The 20,492-nt window shown below is 34.9% G+C and overlaps 1 protein-coding gene across 5 annotated transcripts; it reads left to right on the top strand.

Moving 5' to 3' along the window:
• Positions 1-110: 110 nt before the first annotated feature.
• On the top strand, positions 111-19,903 carry LOC137399769 (leucine-rich repeat protein SHOC-2-like). 5 transcript variants are annotated; one of them, XR_010979176.1, is made up of 11 exons: positions 111-224; positions 458-579; positions 2,674-2,841; positions 3,866-4,088; positions 5,872-6,012; positions 7,396-7,536; positions 9,626-9,766; positions 12,078-12,218; positions 13,744-13,884; positions 14,324-14,529; positions 14,685-14,793. XR_010979176.1 is itself a non-coding variant. In XM_068086014.1 (10 exons), exons 3-10 carry the CDS (start codon positions 2,748-2,750, stop codon positions 18,187-18,189), a joined length of 1,113 nt encoding a protein of 370 aa, XP_067942115.1. In that variant the 5' UTR covers positions 111-224; positions 458-579; positions 2,674-2,747; the 3' UTR covers positions 18,190-19,903. The 5 variants fall into 5 exon arrangements, 4 of the variants coding, with proteins under 4 accessions (XP_067942115.1, XP_067942110.1, XP_067942101.1 ...); XM_068086014.1 differs by lacking the exons at positions 14,324-14,529; positions 14,685-14,793 and adding an exon at positions 18,099-19,903; XM_068086009.1 differs by lacking the exon at positions 14,324-14,529 and having other exon boundaries at positions 2,674-2,836; positions 14,685-16,214.
• Positions 19,904-20,492: the final 589 nt, after the last annotated feature.

The following is a 20,492-nucleotide window of genomic DNA, read 5'->3' as shown; positions in this document are numbered from 1 at the left end:
TGAGGTTTTCATGAGAACATAGTGTTCTGTTGACCTCATAGTTAAAAATTAAAGCTGATATAATGTGGTAGAATATGATAATTGAGAATAAAATCGATAATGGCTACAATAATGTGATTTCTATTAGAGGATAATATGGTCGTTGATTGGGCTGAGTATATACATATACATGTATATATATATGCAAGCTGAGTTGATTGAGTACGAATATTCAAATTGACCTGGTACGAATATTCAAATTTATTTATTCTTGCATATCCGATATAGAATAAAGATCATCAATAATGTTATTGTTTGTCACTTTATTGTGTAGCACTATTTTAATTATTGTGTCTTGATTTTGCTCTATCTAATTATCCCGTTAATTAGTTATGATAAGTATTTACAGGCTATAAATCATAGACAACTAGAGAGCACATTAACTCACCAAAGTACCTAGGCTTGCGACTTGTTGCAGGGCTCGTCGGTACGTCTACCTCTGAGTGTTGTCCAACTTCAAGTCTGTGGAGCTCACCGAGATTGGGAGCTGCAGATTTCTTACTCTAAAATCAACTACTCAGAGGCAGTATCTAGAAACTGGTAGGCTGTCTTTACCCTTATTTGAGCCATAAGGGATTCAATGCTGTGTGTCTTTCAAGGTTAAATTATTCATTCTTACATCAGCATTGGTTCCGTTGAAATATGTATAATTAGATGGTAATACTTAGTTCATAGGATATGCCAGTCATGAATCGTGGCTTTTGTTTCGGAAGGGCAACTGCGTTAGCTATAGCCTACTATGTATAATTTGTAGTTCTTTGTTTCTATATGCTAATCAGGTATACTAATTTTGCACATATCAATTTTTCTAAGGCCTTTGACAAAGTGTCCCATAACAAACTTATACTCAAACTCAGGCAAACCAATCTGGATAGCTGAATTATTGCCTCGGTCGAGAACTGGTTAAAAGACTGTACACAGACTATTCTTATCAATGAAACATACTTCAAACCATGTCTGGTTTCATCTGGTGTGCCCCAGGGATCGGTTTTTGGGCCCCTCTTCCTGATTTTTATAAATGATATGCCAACAGCAATAAAGACCTCTAAACTCAAACTTTTTGCCGACGATGCTCTCCTATATTCACCGATTGAGTCAACTAATGACTGTGCAAACCTCCAATCAGACCTTGATTCTCTGATAGACTGGGCTGATAAATGGCAAATGGAATTTAACATCACTAAATGTGAGACAACTTCTTTTGTAAGGTTCCAGAAAAGCCCCTTTTTTCACAAGTACTTAATGAAAGGCCAACAGCTGACATTTGTCACTTACTTTAAATACCTTGGAGTTATCATTGTCAACAAACTCAACTTTAACCTCCACATAAGGACCATAACTAAGTCTTTATCTATTCTATACATGCTGATGAGGTCCCTAAGAAGTTGCTCACCTTAAACAAAAACGCTTTATTTTAGAACCATCTGCCGCCAGTTCTTGAGTATCCTCAACTGTCTGGTCCTCATTTTTATCAAAGCACATTAACTCGCTCAAATCAGTGAATAGGAAAGCTTTTAGGTGAGCGTTTAACTAAAACGACATGATTTCTGACCTCATGTCTGAGTAGCCATGGGCCACTCTTGCAGAGCGTCGAAAAACTTCTGACCAAAACCTAAAACGTAAAATCATTACTGAAAAAATTGCAGTATCTCTAGATTTTTACTTTAATGTCCACCTACACTATACACGCCACAAAAGTACCAAAGGTACCATTAACACAAACATAAAAAAACATTCCTTTTTTGTGAGGACCCATAACAATTAACTCACATTTTCCCTGCTCTCTTATTTAATCCCTTCCCAACACTTTCTACCCCAAACCCTCAAAAGCTCAATATACAATATAAACTAAGAGTAATCTTCTCATGTGTTAAATAAAGATATCGCTCAAATGTACCATTTGGGGGTGAATGCGGTTAATTAAATTGACTTGATTATTAAACATCAGCATAGTAAGAGAAACTATCTTTCAACAATTAAACGTGGCAGAAAGTGGCGGCAGATGTGTTTTTTTACTCGCTAACAGTTTAAGCCCAAGTTCAGAAATTAGCCTACTACGTACAAACTCTAAAACCTTTACTAACGCCATCACTTTTTGTGACTACTAATTGCTAACTCTGAAATGTTTGATGGAACCATCACCGATCACCACCATCACCACGACTATCCCTTTTGAGCTGTAAAAACATAAAATAGTCACCAAATGTTGCAAGATTAACAGACTATGAACTGGCTTCTTCAGCCAGTCATTCAAACAAAGACCAGACCTATTCAGTGATTGCCAAAATAAAATTGTGCATCATTTAGTTGTAATTGTTAATTTGTAAAACACATATAGTGCCATAGCTACACAAATTAGAAAAATAAATTTTTAACTCATAGAAAAAACAGAAATCATTTACAATTTATACAACATAATGCTTAATAGAATGTAGGCTAATAATATTTTTCAGAGATAAATTACCTGCTCACAATTATTTTTGAAACTTTTTGCTAGGTTTAGATGAAGACAAGTCTTGCAAGTTTACGCCACAAAGCTATTGAGCACGTGTGTGTTTGCAAGGGCTTGCAGCAGGGTTGATTATACCAGATTTACCTCAAATTGTTGTAGTAGTTTTGTAGTATTACTTACAGAATCATGGATAACGACTGGATCAGCTAGCTAAGAGTACATATTGAATTGATCAAGTGCACGGATAGAGGAAGTGATGGGCTCGCAACACAGTAAAAGAAGAGCTAAATTAGCCTCAAATAAGAAGAAGAAAAGAGATCAGCATCAAGCTCCAAGTGAGACTGAGTTAGGTGAATTATACTCCATGTTTCCTTCTCAAATGTGAATCCAGGTTTACTAGCATTATTACATACGTTGTATTTATCCATGGGTGTTGACCCCTGCTACCCAGTATTGATACTTGTGTTTGGCTATTTTATAGTAGGTTCACGGCTAATAAGCAATATCACCTCTTCGTATTACTCCTAATATGTCATCAGCCCGTATTTTTCTAGCAAAATAATTACTAAATTTGATTCTTTATTCAGTGTTAGATTAGTATTTAAACAGATTTGATCTACTATTGTGAAGGAACGCTCTTCATATTCCCTTTATTTTCACGAGCTTTTTTGCTTCAGTATCCGACTATTGATACTGAAGATGCATCAGATTAGAACAAATACCTAAGTTGCATGTTTCAGTGAATACTTAGCAAGTTTTTAATGTAAGCCCTTGTCTTTTATAACTTACTCCTAGGCTGATGTGGAAAACTTTTTTGTAGCGTCATTGCCAGAGGAATCTGGGTACAACAGTTTCGAATAATTATCATTAGATTTGAAGTTTCTGAATGAAAGTTCAGTTTTGAAAAATGCATAAGAAGCAAGGTAACTGTAACAGTTACCTTGCATGAGAAGCAAGGTAACTGTTACAGTTACTTTGCTTCTCATGCAAGGTAACTGTAACAGTTACCTTGCATGAGAAGCAAGGTAACTGTTGCAGTTACCTTGCTTCTCATGCAAGGTAACTGTTACAGTTACCTTGCTCCTCATGCAAGGTAACTGTTACAGTTACCTTGCTCCTCATGCAAGGTAACTGTTGCAGCTACCTTGCTTCTCATGCAAGGTAACTGTTGCAGTTACCTTGCTTCTCATGCAAGGTAACTGTTGCAGTTACCTTGCTTCTCATGCAAGGTAACTGTTACAGTTACCTTGCTTTTCATGCAAGGTAACTGTTGCAGTTACCTTGCTTCTCATGCAAGGTAACTGTAATAACTTTCCAGCACTCTAGTTTCATACTGCGGATGGAATATCTAAATATGCAATTCATGTTTTGTAGTGATGCCGCCCATCATCTGGTATCGACATTCAGGGCAACCAGAGGTAGAAACCATTCCTTTATTTCCACCCTGTTATGATGTAGACAAGGAGAGGATAGTGACAGAGATTGGTGTGCACCACATAACCCACATGTATTTGGAGGGTGGAATTGTTGAGTTAGCAATGACCCCGCATTTGAAGGAGCTAAGGCTAAATGCCATACCTCCCGCAGACCTAGTTTGGTATGTTTCTGACTGGCACCATTAGCATAACTATATCAGGCTACTATACACTCAAACGTCAACATGTTAAGTTAGTCTGATCCAATATTTTCTTCATATGTTAAGCTCATTGTATGTTGAAGCAAGTATTCTTATAAGAATACACTCTGTGGTGTTTAGTTCGTATTGCTGATTAAAATCAACAATAAACACTCCAAGTGATAACGTATAGCATTCAAACTAGTGCGTCATATAAGACCGTATAAAAAGTAAATTTAAAAAAACAATTTATATGTAAAACTAATTTAAACGAAAGTGTAGGTTCATCGATGCTCACGTTCAGTGATAAAGTGAGCATAACTTACTTTAACTCACACTAAATATAGTTTTACATAATTTATCATTTTTTTATTAAAGAAGAATTTTAATTTTTACTAACTTTTTTACATTCCGTTACAAATTTGTAATGATTCAGAGGTCATGTGTTAGCAATTATGGTCAGAGGTCATGTGTTAGAATTATGGTCAGAGGTCATGTGTTAGAATTATGGTCAGAGGTCATGTGTTAGAATTATGGTCAGAGGTCATGTGTTAGAATTATGGTCAGAGGTCATGTGTTAGAATTATGGTCAGAGGTCATCTGTTAGAATTATGGTCAGAGGTATCTGTTAGAATTATGGTCAGAGGTCATGTGTTAGAATTATGGTCAGAGGTCATCTGTTAGAATTATGGTCAGAGGTCATGTGTTAGAATTATGGTCAGAGGTCATGTGTTAGAATTATGGTCAGAGGTCATGTGTTAGCAATTATGGTCAGAGGTCATGTGTTAGAATTATGGTCAGAGGTCATGTGTTAGCAATTATGGTCAGAGGTCATGTGTTAGAATTATGGTCAGAGGTCATGTGTTAGAATTATGGTCAGAGGTCATCTGTTAGAATTATGGTCAGAGGTCATGTGTTAGAATTATGGTCAGAGGTCATCTGTTAGAATTATGGTCAGAGGTCATGTGTTAGAATTATGGTCAGAGGTCATGTGTTAGATTTATGGTCAGAGGTCATGTGTTAGCAATTATGGTCAGAGGTCATGTGTTAGAATTATGGTCAGAGGTCATGTATTAGAATTATGGTCAGAGGTCATGTGCTAGCAATTATGGTCAGAGGTCATGTGTTAGAATTATGGTCAGAGGTCATGTATTAGAATTATGGTCAGAGGTCATGTGTTAGCAATTACTGCATATGTTGAGACAGATAATTACTAGATTTTTATATCACACGTTAAAAAAGTTGTCTGCAGACATGATCGTAAGTCAAGGATTCGATATTTGAATAGAAGAAATCCTGCTCTTCTCAAATACTGCTAATATCACTCTTTGAAGTTTTCACTAAATGATAGTGAGTTTTATCTTTATTAAACCAACTTTGAGATACGCAAACATGCTTAGTATATGGCAGGAGAAAGCAAAATAAAAAAAATTGTTGTATTTTTTTCATCAATAAAAATAGAAAAGCAGACGTTCCATTGAAACACCGTCTAAGATGGCTAAGCGGTAATTCAATTTCTATATTTTACATTATTGAGCAGCGAGAATGCTTTTGTATCATTTGTTTTGTGTTTTTAATATTTTCTTTTAAGTGTTAATATGCTTTTTGCTCTAACCATATATTATATATGATAGGTCGTTTATACTCTCACACATATGAATTGGAGCACTAATCTAAATAGCTAACAAATTCAACTGAACATTTGTATCATATCCAGTGTCGTTATGTCCGCAAAATCAGATCTTCTAATTGTTGCGATCTATAGCTTCAGCTCCCTCACCGGTCTGGAAATACTAGACTTGAGTTATATGAACATGCCAGATGGACTCCCTCATGAGATCGGGCAGTTGAGTTCTCTGGAGCGACTCTCTTTACAGCACTGTCGTCTAACTGACCTCCCACAGAGGTACTCTAGTCACTCATTTAGATTATTTGAAGCATCAAAGGTTTATTTAACTTTACTTTAATGATGGAGCATTCATAAATGTTTGTAAAATAGCTAATTTGTGGACAGGGTGTGAGAGAAGGTAACTCTAATGGAGTTCATGGCATCCCCGTTTCATTATTGATTAGCATGGAAATAAGATAAAAAAAATGTTGGTGCAAATGGTTACACTGTTTCTATGTTAAAACTGGTTCATACAGGGTGTTTCTAAAAATAGATTTCGAATTGCAAGTAAGCAGTTGCATCAGATTCATCAACACTCTATCCTTTTACTCGAGTTAAAATCAATTTGTTTTTGGTCACATTTCACTTTTTGTCATTTTCATTGATTACTCTGAAGTGCGTCACTGCTTATGTTTATACAGTTTAGTCACCTGCATTGCACAAGCTGTACACACAAAATAATCCTTTGATTAATATGAATTATAGTACTTTTATATATATAAATCTCGGTGTTTGGCGTATGTCCAGTTGATAGCAGCCGATTAATATACGCAGGCTTACAGTCAAGTGCGCCGTGAGAAATCATAATATCTAATGATTATACACACAATTATTTGGAAGCATGGTAATGTGGCTGCATGGTTTAGTGCTTTTGTTTGATTCTTGTGAGAGACAATCTTTTTGCCTAATACTTTTAGCGTGTTTCAAACAGACACGGCTTTTATTATAGTGAAGATGAAAATATTATTCTAAGCTACTAGCTTAAGTTACCTAAATTGATTGGGTAAAGAAACTTAGCCAATGGCAACAACAACCCCCACTGTTTATCAGCTGTTTTAAATCCTGATTGAATGTGTAGCATAAAAAGCAGAAAATATTTTTAACAATCTGTTTTAGCTCTGCTTCAAGCTTTCAAAAATTTAAATTACACTTTGGACACTCACAGAAATAAACAAACACATTCATTTAAAAGTCAGAATGATAAACGTTTTATATGTTGATTAAAAATAAATTTTCAATGCAAAAACTTGTTTATTACCCGTGCAATGCCGGGCATTCATCTAGATGTCATATATTAGTGAATTTTGCTTACCTTCCAACGACTCTGTGGCTAAGGAATATGGCGGTGAGACCTGTTTACATGTTGCTAAGGTCAGTACGAAACAGAAGAGAATCGCTTAAACTCTCAGAGCTCTCATCGATGTGTTTATTTAGTTGTTGGAGTTATCTGTACCTATTTTTTGCACTAGTTGTTCAAAAGCCCTAGATCGACCTTTATTACCTAGTCCAAATAGTAGTCTTTTTTGTTGTTATCATAGAGAGTTGTCAGCTATTCTATTAACAAACGAGGCAGTTCAGAGTGAGAACATTATACATATAAATTGCTGAATTCTTTTTTAGTTTCAGCTGCCTCTGCAAACTCAGGGAGCTTGACCTTACTGATAATATGTTTAGTGAAGGACTCCCTATTTCCATTGGTCATCTGAGGACATTAGAACATCTCTTGCTCGATGCCTGCAATCTTACAGACCTTCCAGAATGGTATATCTTATTCTATATGTTACCTTTTCATCAGAGATTCTAGTTGAAATTCAACTCTGACGAGTCAGCTATTTTGCGAGTAGTTTATGACGGGTTTAGGAACAGTTGAGGCAAAACATTCAAAACTATTCATTGTTGAGTTGCCCAAAAACAACAAAATATCTCAAAATGATTTTATGACTTATTACTTTTATTATACGTTTACCAAAATATTACATTACACGGGGTTACAAGGTCATCTTATTGTATGTTTAATAGTACATTACACAGGGTCACAAGGTTATCTTATTGTCTGTTTAATAGAACATTACACTGGGTTACAAGGTTATCTTATTGTCTGCTTAATGGGACATTACAGCGGGTTACAAGGTTATCTTATTGTCTGTTTAATAGTACATTACATGGGGTCACAAGGTTATCTTATTGTCTGTTTAATAGTACATTACACAGGGTTACAAGGATATCTTATTGTCTGTTTAATAGTACATTACACAGGGTTACAAGGTTATCTTATTGTCTGCTTAATGGGACATTACAGCGGGTTACAAGGTTATCTTATTGTCTGTTTAATAGTACATTACATGGGGTCACAAGGTTATCTTATTGTCTGTTTAATAGTACATTACACAGGGTTACAAGGATATCTTATTGTCTGTTAAATAGTACATTACACAGGGTTACAAGGTTATCTTATTGTCTGTTTAATAGTACATTACAGCGGGTTACAAGGTTATCTTATTGTCTGTTTAATAGTACATTACACAGGGTCACAAGGATATCTTATTGTCTGTTTAATAGTATATTACATGGGGTTACAAGGTTATCTTATTGTCTGTTTAATAGTACATTACACTGGGTCACAAGGTTATCTTATTGTCTGTTTACTAGGACATTACACCGGGTTACAAAGTTACCTTATTGTCTGTTTAATAGGACATTACACCGGGTTACAAGGTTACCTTATTGTCTGTTTAATTAATAATACATTACACTGAGATAACCCCTCATACTCTTGTTATGCTTCTTCATATCTTAGTATATCTGGAGATATTGTTTTTTAAACTGTGTGGTTTGAAAACCGAAATTATTGGCTAGAAAGTACATGTTCATTTGTTTGTGTAGTCAGACTGTCAGTACTATTGACTCTTCAACACGTTCTAAAATTGTTCATCAGATTTCCAAGTGGATTGTGTTCAGTTGTTTATGAGGTAAACAAACAGTAACTTTCATCAGCGTTTTGATATTTATTGAACCAATTATCATGGCGCGATTTGCTTGCGGATTCAAATTTAAAAAGAATATTAAAGGTTTATTGAGTTTGATAATTTATAAAAAAATCTGCTTCTTTCGCTGTATTCATTGTTTTTCTCACCACAAGCAAGGTTATTCAGAAAACGTAAATTTTTATTTTGCCTTTAGTTTATATATATACATGTATACATGTATATGTATATATATTAGTTTCATGGTATGTATTATATGTATATATATTAGTTTCATGGTATATATTATATGTATATATATTAGTTTCATGGTATGTATTATATGTATATATATTAGTTTTATGGTATATATTATATGTATATATATTAGTTTCATGGTATATATTATATGTATATATATTAGTTTCATGGTATGTATTATATGTATATATATTAGTTTCATGGTATATATTATATGTATATATATTAGTTTCATGGTATGTATTATATGTATATATATTAGTTTCATGGTATGTATTATATGTATATATATTAGTTTCATGGTATATATTATATGTATATATATTAGTTTCATGGTATGTATTATATGTATATATATTAGTTTCATGGTATATATTATATGTATATATATTAGTTTCATGGTATGTATTATATGTATATATATTAGTTTCATGGTATATATTATATGTATATATATTAGTTTCATGGTATATATTATATGTATATATATTAGTTTCATGGTATATATTATATGTATATATATATTAGTTTCATGGTATATATTATATGTATATATATTAGTTTCATGGTATATATTTTACTATTCATGTATTCCACCAGGATACTAGACTTTTGCACAATTGTAGTCTCAGCCATCTCACCGACTTGAAGCTGCTGCACCTCAATTATAATCATTTGGACCACGGTCTACCTGACGTGATTCAACACTTCAGTCTCTTGGAGACACTCAGCCTCAAACAAGCTGGTCTGGCAGACCTTCCACTCAGGTAGCTTGCAATCCTGGATTACTTCTCTTTTTGGTGCTCATAAAAACTTCAAACTAAGCTGACCTTGACTCATTATGCACCTTTCCTCGAGCTACACATACTGTAGGTTATAATGTTGTGCTGTCGCTATAGATCAGGTTAACACAGTTGATATCAGTGGCACTGATAATATTGTTAACTTTTACTGCTATTAACACCTAGCGATGCTAGCTTGCTATACTTGTCAAAACTAGCTAATAAATTAAAGTTGGTAAACTTAGCCGTATTTGGTAACAGAAATATTGAGAAACAAGTAAATATTACTTTTGCCATAAAGCAACATTACTTTAAAAGTCAGGCTTTTTTTCTTGAGCTTCTCAGGTTCAGAGGCTTCAAAATATTTCCTATGCTTCCGAGTTGTCAGAAGCTTTCCTTGCAGTTTTGACTGTTTATAGAGATGTAAGAATCTGTTGAACACTGTATCTGTGTATATAACACTATATCTGTGTATATATCACTATACCTGTGTATATATCGCTATATCTGTGTATATATCGCTATATCTGTGTATATATCACTATATCTGTGTATATATCACTATATCTGTGTATATATCACTATATCTGTGTATATATCACTATATATATGTATATAACACTATATATGTGTACATAACACTATATCTGTGTATATTACACTATATATATATGTATATAACACTATATCTGTGCATTTAACACTATATCTGTGTATATGGCACTATATCTGTGTATATAACACTATATATGTGTATATTACATTATATATGTGTATATTACACTATATATGTGTATATAACACCATATCTGTGTATTTAACACTATATCTGTGTATATGGCACTATATCTGTGTATATAACACTATATATGTGTATATTACACTATATATGTGTATATGTCACTATATCTGTGTATATAGCACTATATCTGTGTATATAACACTATATATGTGTATATATCACTATATCTGTGTATATATCACTATATATGTGTATATATCACTATATCTTTGTATATATCACTATATATGTGTATATATCACTATAACTGTGTATATAACACTATATCTGTATATTTAACACTATATCTGTGTATATGACACTATGTCTGTGTATATAACACTATATCTGTGTATATAGCACTATATCTGTGTATACAGTGGCTCTCAGATAACAAAGCTGCTATTATACAACAAAAAAGAATTTATGCTGTTGAATTTAAATCATTACATGGGTCTTTCCTAAACTAAATTTTTCACCAAAATAATTTTCAGTAACTCTAGTTGTGTGGAACAGCCTGTCATCTGTGTGGAACAGCCTGTCATCTGTGTGGAACAGCCTGTCATCTGTGTAGAACAGCCTGTCATCATGTGGAACAGCCTGTCATCATGTGGAACAGCCTGTCATCTGTGTGGAACAGCCTGTCATCTGTGTGGAACAGCCTGTCTTCTGTGTGAAACAGCCTGTCATCTGTGTGGAACAGCCTGTCATCTGTGTGGAACAGCCTGTCATCTGTGTGGAACAGCCTGTCATCTGTGTGGTACAGCCTGTCATCTGTGTGGAACAGCCTGTCATCTGTGTGGAACAGCCTGTCATCTGTGTGGAACAGCCTGTCATCTGTGTGGAACAGCCTGTCATCTGTGTGGAACAGCCTGTCATCATGTGGAACAGCCTGTCATCTGTGTGGAACAGCCTGTCATCTGTGTGGAACAGCCTGTCATCTGTGTGGAACAGCCTGTCATCTGTGTGGAACAGCCTGTCATCTGTGTGGAACAGCCTGTCATCTGTGTGGAACAGCCTGTCATCTGTGTGGAACAACCTGTCATCTGTGTGGAACAGCCTGTCATCTGTGTGGAACAGCCTGTCATCTGTGTGGAACAGCCTGTCACCTGTGTGGAACAGCCTGTCATCTGTGTGGAACAGCCTGTCATCTGTGTGGAACAGCCTGTCACCTGTGTGGAACAGCCTGTCATCTGTGTAGCATAGATGTTTGAGAAGTTTTACTGATTTGTTTTAGCTAAGAAATATTTGTCTTTAAGCTTCTATATTAGTCCGTTAACTCTATGTTTCTATATTTTCCTATTAGCTCTATGTTGCTGTGATGATCAATTTGCTGCATGACTCCAATCTTCTAGATTTGGCTGTTAATAAATGCATTATTGTATACTGCTACATTTCGGTGTTCCCACCTTTTTGGTCTATGTATACATGTTCAGTGTATATGGCTATCTCCACATTTTTACTCCAAACTTGTTCCTCCCTACGGACTGTTATATTCCTATGACTCCTGTACAGTTTCAGCTCACTGACTTCGCTGAAAGAGTTAGAACTGAGCTTTAATGACATGCGTAGAGGGCTCCCTCCTGTTATCGGACAATTGAGCACGCTAGAGAAACTCATGCTAGAGAAGTGTTGTCTGACAGACCTCCCACAGAGGTAGTATGCTACAGCTTCTTCAATATATACAGCTTCTTGCTAGACAAAAACTAATGTTTTTGTCGTGGCAGCATTCCCTTTTTAAAATCACCTTTATCAACTAGCTGAAGACTAGTTATAAAGAATCAATTAAAAATTATAAAGTTTTTTACATACGTAGCTTATGTTAATACGCTTCTCACAGATTTTGTCATAGCTTTTTATTTAAGACAATGATTATGATGATGATAGTAATAATGGTAGCTTTGAAGTTTAGCCTTTCACCGTAGCAGCCTAGGAGTTGTTTTTGACTAGCGGGCTATTTTATAGTTGTCTGAATCATTTTCAGCTCAAATTCACTGATTTCAAACCAAATGATGCCTTAAATGTTGCCATTCATGATCTTGAAGCCATTTCTTTTGTTTCTCTCATTGATAGTAGCACACGGCAATGCATAAAGGTGACAGCTGTAATTTGTTGCTTAATAAATGCGAACAATACCAACTGCTTTTACATCTGTATTTACTGTTTTTGGTATTCTTGCTCAACCTAATCTTTGGTATTTAACTGACAGTATTTCTCTGTTATTCATGTTGAACACTCTGTCTGCACTCAGTTATGTTTAGTTTCTCAATAATTTTTTCGAAGTTAAAAGATAAAATCTTGATCTGGTTCTACAAGTTCTGATCTTATTTTAGTTTTCTGTAACACTTAAATCCTTTAAAATGAATGATTATGTTGATGCAGTTTATGATTGTGACAGCTATGACAGCTATGAACGAGTGTCTGCAGTATAAGGGTAGTGAATGACCGAGAGACGTGAAACAACTCTCAGTAGTTATTGACTAGCTATCATATAGTGTGTCTGTTTGTGGCAGAGAGGCAGTCTAAACTGCTATAGCGTGCAGGATTCTGTTATGTATGAGTTTATAGAGGGGTCGTAACAGCGGGTGTAAATTATCATGCTTGGAAACTGTTGAACTTTACATAATAGGCTCTCAGCGTGTTTACTCAGTTTGCACTCCAGAGATTTTATCTATATATACATATATATTTCTCGAAGTTGCTGTGTCCATCTGTCCATATGTGTGTCTCTCCAGCCATAGCTATTAAAATCTTGGAACAAAGTATTCGTACCAAAGAAGATTTGATCTCGGACCCTGCTGTTCACCAGTCCAACGCCGTACCGATTCAGCCAAAGAGATTTATAGACTCTCTAGACCATATATGTTGCTATATGTGAGCAAATACCGTGGCGCAAAGTCATGGTGTACCATCGTTAGAAGCCCTAGCTATTATTAGTAAGCTTACTGAAATTTTCCATTGGCAATGTGCCAGGCTAATAGCAAGTGGCAGACAACTCTCATTACTTCTCATTGTTTATAAGCCGATTTTTAATACTCGGGCAACGCTGGGAAGCACAGCTAGTGTTGGTATAAAGCAGACTGTGGGTGAGTCATGTTTACCTTCTACTGTGATAGCAAACTCAGCTGTTATAACCACCATGACTTGCATTCACAACTTTGTTAGTTTAACATTCTTGTAGTCTCAGCTCCTTAGAGCGACTTGCCGAGTTGGAACTGAGCAGTAATGATTTTAGTGCAGGCCTCCCGTCTGTAATTGGACAGATGAAGGGTTTACAGAAGATTCGGTTGATTCGATGTCAATTGCGAGACCTGCCACAAAGGTAATTATTCGTATCAGCTTGTACACTTCCAAGTTTAGTTGCCTTTCTGAGGCTGCTTTGAAATTTTCTAATCGCAGATCTAACAATTAGAATGATAATTTACACTCAAGTTTATGTCGAATATTTTGATCATATTTTTTTCATTTAAATTTAGGCTGAAATAGAAATTTAAGCTAATCATACCATCAAATTCCATTAATTTATTGAGTAGGACTATGCGTACAATCTAAGTGAATTCCAGTTTGAAGACCACAACAATTGAACAATTACAGTAGTTTTATGATGTTTGGGATACACAACAGTGCAAATGCTATCCGTCATAGATTGGAAATTAGAACTGTAAGGTTTTACTACTGAAATTATGAGTACATTGCTCTAGTCTTTGTATTATTCTATATTGTTGATCAATTTATATAACTGGTGAGACTGATTGGTGTAGGCAGAGTGTCTTGAAAGGGCCACAGATGTTGGAGCAAAGCAAATCCATTAATAAAGGTTTAATGCAAGCATAGGCTGAAGACAAAAACAACAGCTAGACAACAGACTGACACCACTGAAATTTAAAAACTTGCAGTCTCTTATGCGTCCAAGCAAAGTTTTATGGAATGAGTGATCTTTCATGTTAGTTAGCCTCCACAATGATAGGTACTGCAACTTTCTCTACCTACATATCGGTATAAACCAAATTGATATACATTTCCAAAATTCTTAACTGTCTATTATCAGAGACTAAACTTGGCAAGACAAAATAAAACTTTCTAGAATGTTCTCATTTGAGACTGCAGCATTTACTCTTTCAGGTTGGACTGTGAGACACAATTGAAGGTCTTGCGTATAGACCATAACGAGCTTACACAACTGCCTGCTGTCATTCTTCAAATGCAAAGTCTTGAAGCCTTAGACCTGTCATACAACATAAACTTACTGAACATCGTGAGAGATATTTCTTGGCTGAGAAAGCTCAAAAAACTTGAATGCCACGGTTGTACTTCGCTAAAGTCTCCGCCCTTTGCCGTGTGCAAGCGAGGAATCGAGGATATTACGAAATACTTTGCTGAGTTGCCAGGCAATGGCGGGGCAGAGCTGCAACAATCATCGGAGAAAGATTGATTTGAACAATTTTATCTTAGTTCACTCGTTGGTTTTTTAAACAAGTAAAAAGTGTTATAATGAGTGCATCAGACACTTCTGTCACATTTGACTAGTTCTCGTTTAGTCTTGGTTACTAGCAGAATTATGCATAGAGAATGCTGTCCCTGTTATTAATTATGTCACCAGTGCTTGAGTTATTCCATTAGTTTATGTAACTAACTATAAGGTGGGTACAATACAACAGTCCAATAGTTTATGTAACTAACTATAAGATTGGTACAGTGTAACAGTTCATTAGTTTATGTAACTAACTATAATATGGGTACAGTATAACAATCCATTAGTTTATGTAACTAACTATAAGGTGGGTACAGTATAACAGTCCAATAGTTTATGTAACTAACTTTAAGATGGGTACAGTATAACCGTTCATTAGTTTATGTAACTAACTATAAGATTGGTACAGTGTAGCAGTCCATTAGTTTGGCCATTTTTTTTTCACCATTTTACAATACATATCTACATATGTTTATAAGTATTTCTTTCGCGTTACACTGAATTCCTAGATTAAAAATTACATGTGCTCGAAGCCGTGCTCTCGTTTTCCGAGAACTTTTAGCTCTATATTTGTATGGCAAACAGTATTTTAAATACATGTACATATACTAATAAGTATTTAATATTTTCATCATTACTTATCTACCTTTTGGAATATTTGTATATACAGTATTAAGAGCATTAAGATGCTATATGTTTTAGAGATGATTATACTGTTGTCTCAATGAGAATTCAGACTTGTGTATTGTTCACACTCATCTCATCTGTAACTAATGTATATTGTTCACACTCATCTCATCTGTAACTAAGGTATATTGTTCACACTCATCTCATCTGTAACTAATGTATATTGTTCACACTCATCTCATCGGTAACTAATGCCAGTCACGTATCTAATGCGCGTGCCTTTAGATGACATTTAGTAAAAACTTTATTCCAAAGTCTTTCTTAAAGATGGAACATAAAGTGTGTATATAATAAATACTAGTTATAAGTCATCAGATGCCATATTCTACTTATGCTTTACCTAGAGGAAATGTGGAGCTCAGACGGTTTGCAAATACAAGTAATGTAGTTAGAAACTTAGCTGCTCTGTTCTATGTAATTGTACGTTGTACACATTCTCATTTGGACACCATCAATCATTTAAGTGATGAGAAATAAATATAATTTTACAACATAACAGTATCTGAAATTACTTTTGTAAAATGTATTACATCATTTCTTCATTGAGATCTCAGGTTGCAATAAAATACTTGAAACTCTAAAGCTGACTTGTATACTTAAGATCAACATACCAATCAATCTCAATTATCTGGTCAAGTGAAACTAAAAGTTAGAGCAGATATTGTTTTCACCATTTTATCACTACTTATCAGTCCTTACAACCACTCAAAACCTACAATAAATACTATTTGTTTTCTTTGAATATGCACTGTATATGTATATATGTATTGCGTATGTATATTGTAACGAACCGCAATAGTGCAGTGAAGGAGATACTGATGTACATTTGGGCAATAAAAGTGAAGAAATAAGTTTGGACTTGCAGGGATCGCTAAACATATTATGGAAATGTTTACTTTTCCATATCCATTTCCATAAACAAATATTTCCATAATTTTATGGAAATGGATATGGAATCACGTAATCACGTAATCCAAGATATAAACAGAGGCAAGTTATATCGGTTAATACGTCTATATAGGTATATATTTAAATGAAAGAATATTTAAAGTGCCAAGTGTATACATAAAACGAAATGATAAGTATGAAAAAAGTGGCAATGCAGCGAACATCAGTGGTATTACAGAAACTATTAAAGGGGTCTGGAATAAATTAACTCAACTTGTCTCTTGTTTGGCTACATTTATAGACAATGGTAACACACAAACACAGCTAACATCAGTGGTATTACAGAAACTATTATTAAAGGGGTCTGGAAGAAACTCTCCAATTGTCTCTGGCTTAGTTATAGGCAATGGTAACATATAGCTTTGATGTTGCCTGGACCCTGAATAAATTATATTAGCAAACAAATATCATATTCATATTATGTATTAATAAATAAATCACATGTTCGGGAAGAGTTGACGATTGCACACACACTCATTTGACACACAAGCGCACACACATACGTACACACACTTCTGTCTTCAACACGTTTTAAACACGGGACGTCGAACACTGGTGAATTACAGCGACCATCATATATTTCCTGTTGACACTTCTAGAACATACACAGTAATGTGTATACACTGTACAAAGAACTTCAAGGTTGCCAATAAAATGAAGAACAACTTATCTACACACTTGAAGGAATATCAAATTAGGTATAATTTGGATTACATTGAATGTTTTATTTTTACTCATTATATATTATGTGCAGGTAGGATACATATACATGATTACATGTACATGCATATATGTGTGCAGGTAGGATACATATACATGATTACATGTACATGCATATATGTGTGCAGGTAGGATACATATACATGATTACATGGACATGCATATATGCCATTTGTTCCATTACTAGACAGAATGCTTTTGTTGTTTCCATCTATTAGATTCTGCAAACTCCCCATGCAACTGTAGCTGACTTTAGTGTTGTTCCTGTTGAAAGTCTAATGTAGTTTGCGGCCTCTGGGAAATGAGTGATCTAGCAGTTTCAGGAAATCATGTCCGGTGTTATCGGGCACACATATACATATATTATTTATATATAAATATTCATATTAAATTATATTTAATATATATTATTTTATATATTAAATCTATAATTATTATACTAGTTTTATTTCAAATTATAGGATTTTTTAACTCAGCTCATGTAAAAATGCAAAAGTCAGGGCCGCCACCGTCAATAAGAGATACGTTTGTTGCAAAAGACACTGTCTGTTTTGCCTGTTTGTGATTCTCGTTTTGAAACTTGGTTTTCGACTTGTTACTCAGCAAAACTTTGCCAGTAGCCAGCGCTTGTGTTGATCTAAAATATTATATGCATTGTATATAAACGTTCTTCTAAACTATGAATTATGAAAATGAAAATATACTTTCAGGCTAAGCAGGAGGAGATATTTACAAAAGCGATTGCAGAACCATCTGCTTCAACTAGCAAAGCTTCTAACCATACAATCACAAGCTACATAGTGAAGTGTGAAGCTCATGCCAATCTTAAAAAGTTTGGTGAATCCCACAGAAAGCAGAAAGAGATTGACAAGCGCATTAGTGACTGGGTCGCGTGTGATTTGCATCCTCTTGAGACAATTCAATCCACCAAGTTCAAAGATCTTATTCATGCTTGTGAGCCTCAATATAAAATTGCCTCAAGGATAGGTTTAGAAAGCAAATATCTCAAAGAACGCAAACGCTAAAAGTTTCTCTGAAAGCCTCGTTTGAGAGTGTGAATTCTGTCTGTGCGACTGCAGACTTGTGGAGCAATAACCAGATGTGTGCATATTTGGGTGTCACAGTGTCTGGATTACCACAGATTGGAAACTGAACTCTGCTATGCTGGCTTGCAGGCTCTTCAGATGCAGGCACACTGGAGAAAACATTTGTGGTGTGTTTAATGAGATAATTCGAGAGCATGGTCTGCAGGACAAAGTGCAATCTGTGGTGATATATAATGCCAGCAATATGGTTAAAGGGTTCAGGTTACCGTCTATGAGTGAAGTCACTGTTGATTTAAATATTGACATGCCAGAGGAGCCAACATGAGAGGAAGAAGATGATGATGACATGTGTGAGGCTATTGAGCAAACAAGTGACAGCAAAGATGAATCCTCGTCAACTGTAGAACCGACGGCCATTTCATTAGACAGACACCATCAGTCATGCCTTGCACATACCCTTCAGCTTTGCATCAAAGATTGTCCGGGTGAAGCTGCAACTTCGCCCCATGCAAAGATTTTGGCAAAGACTGCTTGTATTGTCAGATCAGTGAGAATGTCGATACCTGCATCTGAACTGTTAGAGAATGACGTTGAACAACTTAGACTACAAGCATCTTACGCAACAAGAGGGAATTTCCAGCTCAACATGCTAAGGTCAATTCTGAAAGTATCAGAAAATAAACTCGCTGAAGATAGTGCTGGAACCTTGCTAACTGGAACTGACCATAATCTTATTCAAGAGCTAATAACGATACTAACACCTTTTGAAATCTTCACTAATTTACTACAAGCAAAAACTCTGTCACAGCTAGGCTGATCATTCCTTGTGTTGAACAGCTAAAACCCTCGTTCGCTGATTTAGCAGATTCTGTTAGCAGCCAGCAGGTAGGTAGCTTGAGAGATTCAATTAACAAATTAATATCTCGGCCTAGATGAAAACGAGTTTGCAACCTTTTTGGATCTTCATTTAAAGGCAACGTTTGCTGAGCCTTCTGTGGTAAATAGTCTCTTGGACATAGTCAAACTAACTTGTGATCCATCATAGATTGAGGTAAGCAATGATAGTGGCTAACCAAGTTCAAAACGAAAGAAAGCTCTGTTTACAGTAATGAGGGAAAAACTGATTCAGTGAACTCATCATGTGGTTCCAAGTCTAGGCTTGAGGTTGAATTTAAAAAATACAAACTGTCTTCTTTCAGAAGACAGTCACCCTCTTACCTACTGGGCTCAAAATTCTCTCAGGCTACCAAACATGGCAAAACTAGAACAAAGATTTTTGGCTTGCCCTGCATCTAGTGGATCTGTAGAGCGTTTGTTCAGTGTTGCAGGCAAAATCTTTAGACCGGACAAGTGTAGGTTAAAAGATAAAACATTTGAGGCTCTTATGTCCATACGCTGTTGTCAGAATGAATAAATAGAAGGTGATATGAACGAATACTTGTGATGTACATGTTACATGTATGTCCTAGATATAGCTTAATTTCCTGTCATTGTAATATTTCATTATTACCTTACATGTATGTATATTAAATATATAAAGTGTTTAGTTGAAATTTATTCAACTTAGCTACTACCAATGGTTTCATGCAGCAAGAAATCTTGTTGCAATTGTCAGGGAATTATGGAAATGGTATGTAAATGGAAATCATATGGAAATGAATTATGGAAATGGAAATAATATGGAAATGAATTATGGAAATGTTATGGAATTGGAAATAATATGGAAATTAATTATGGAAATGGTATGTAAATGGAAATCATATGGAAATGAATTATGGAAATGGGAATAATATGGAAATGAATTGTGGAAATGTTATGGAATTGGAAATAATATGGAAATTAATTATGGAAATGGAAATAATATGGAAATGAAAATAATATGGAAATGAATTATGGAAATGGAAATAATATGGAAATGAATTACGGAAATGGAAATAATATGGAAATTAATAATGGAAATGGTATGTAAATGGAAATCATATGGAAATGAATTATAGAAATGGAAACAATATGGAAATGAATTATGGAAATGGAAATAATATGGAAATGAATTATGGA

The sequence above is a fragment of the Watersipora subatra genome, chromosome 1, assembly GCF_963576615.1.
Source record: "Watersipora subatra chromosome 1, tzWatSuba1.1, whole genome shotgun sequence".
Taxonomy (NCBI): domain Eukaryota; kingdom Metazoa; phylum Bryozoa; class Gymnolaemata; order Cheilostomatida; family Watersiporidae; genus Watersipora; species Watersipora subatra.
This window is presented reverse-complemented; position numbering and strand designations above follow the sequence as displayed.

Bases quoted from the DNA above. Each gene is read 5' to 3' on its own strand.
- LOC137399769 (XM_068085991.1), top strand. From the start codon at position 2,748: ATGGGCTCGCAACACAGTAAAAGAAGAGCTAAATTAGCCTCAAATAAG. The intron at 4,089-5,871 runs GTATGTTTCTGA...TGCGATCTATAG, and splicing joins CCTCCCGCAGACCTAGTTTG to CTTCAGCTCCCTCACCGGTC. The intron at 12,219-13,743 runs GTAGTATGCTAC...ACATTCTTGTAG, and splicing joins CTGACAGACCTCCCACAGAG to TCTCAGCTCCTTAGAGCGAC.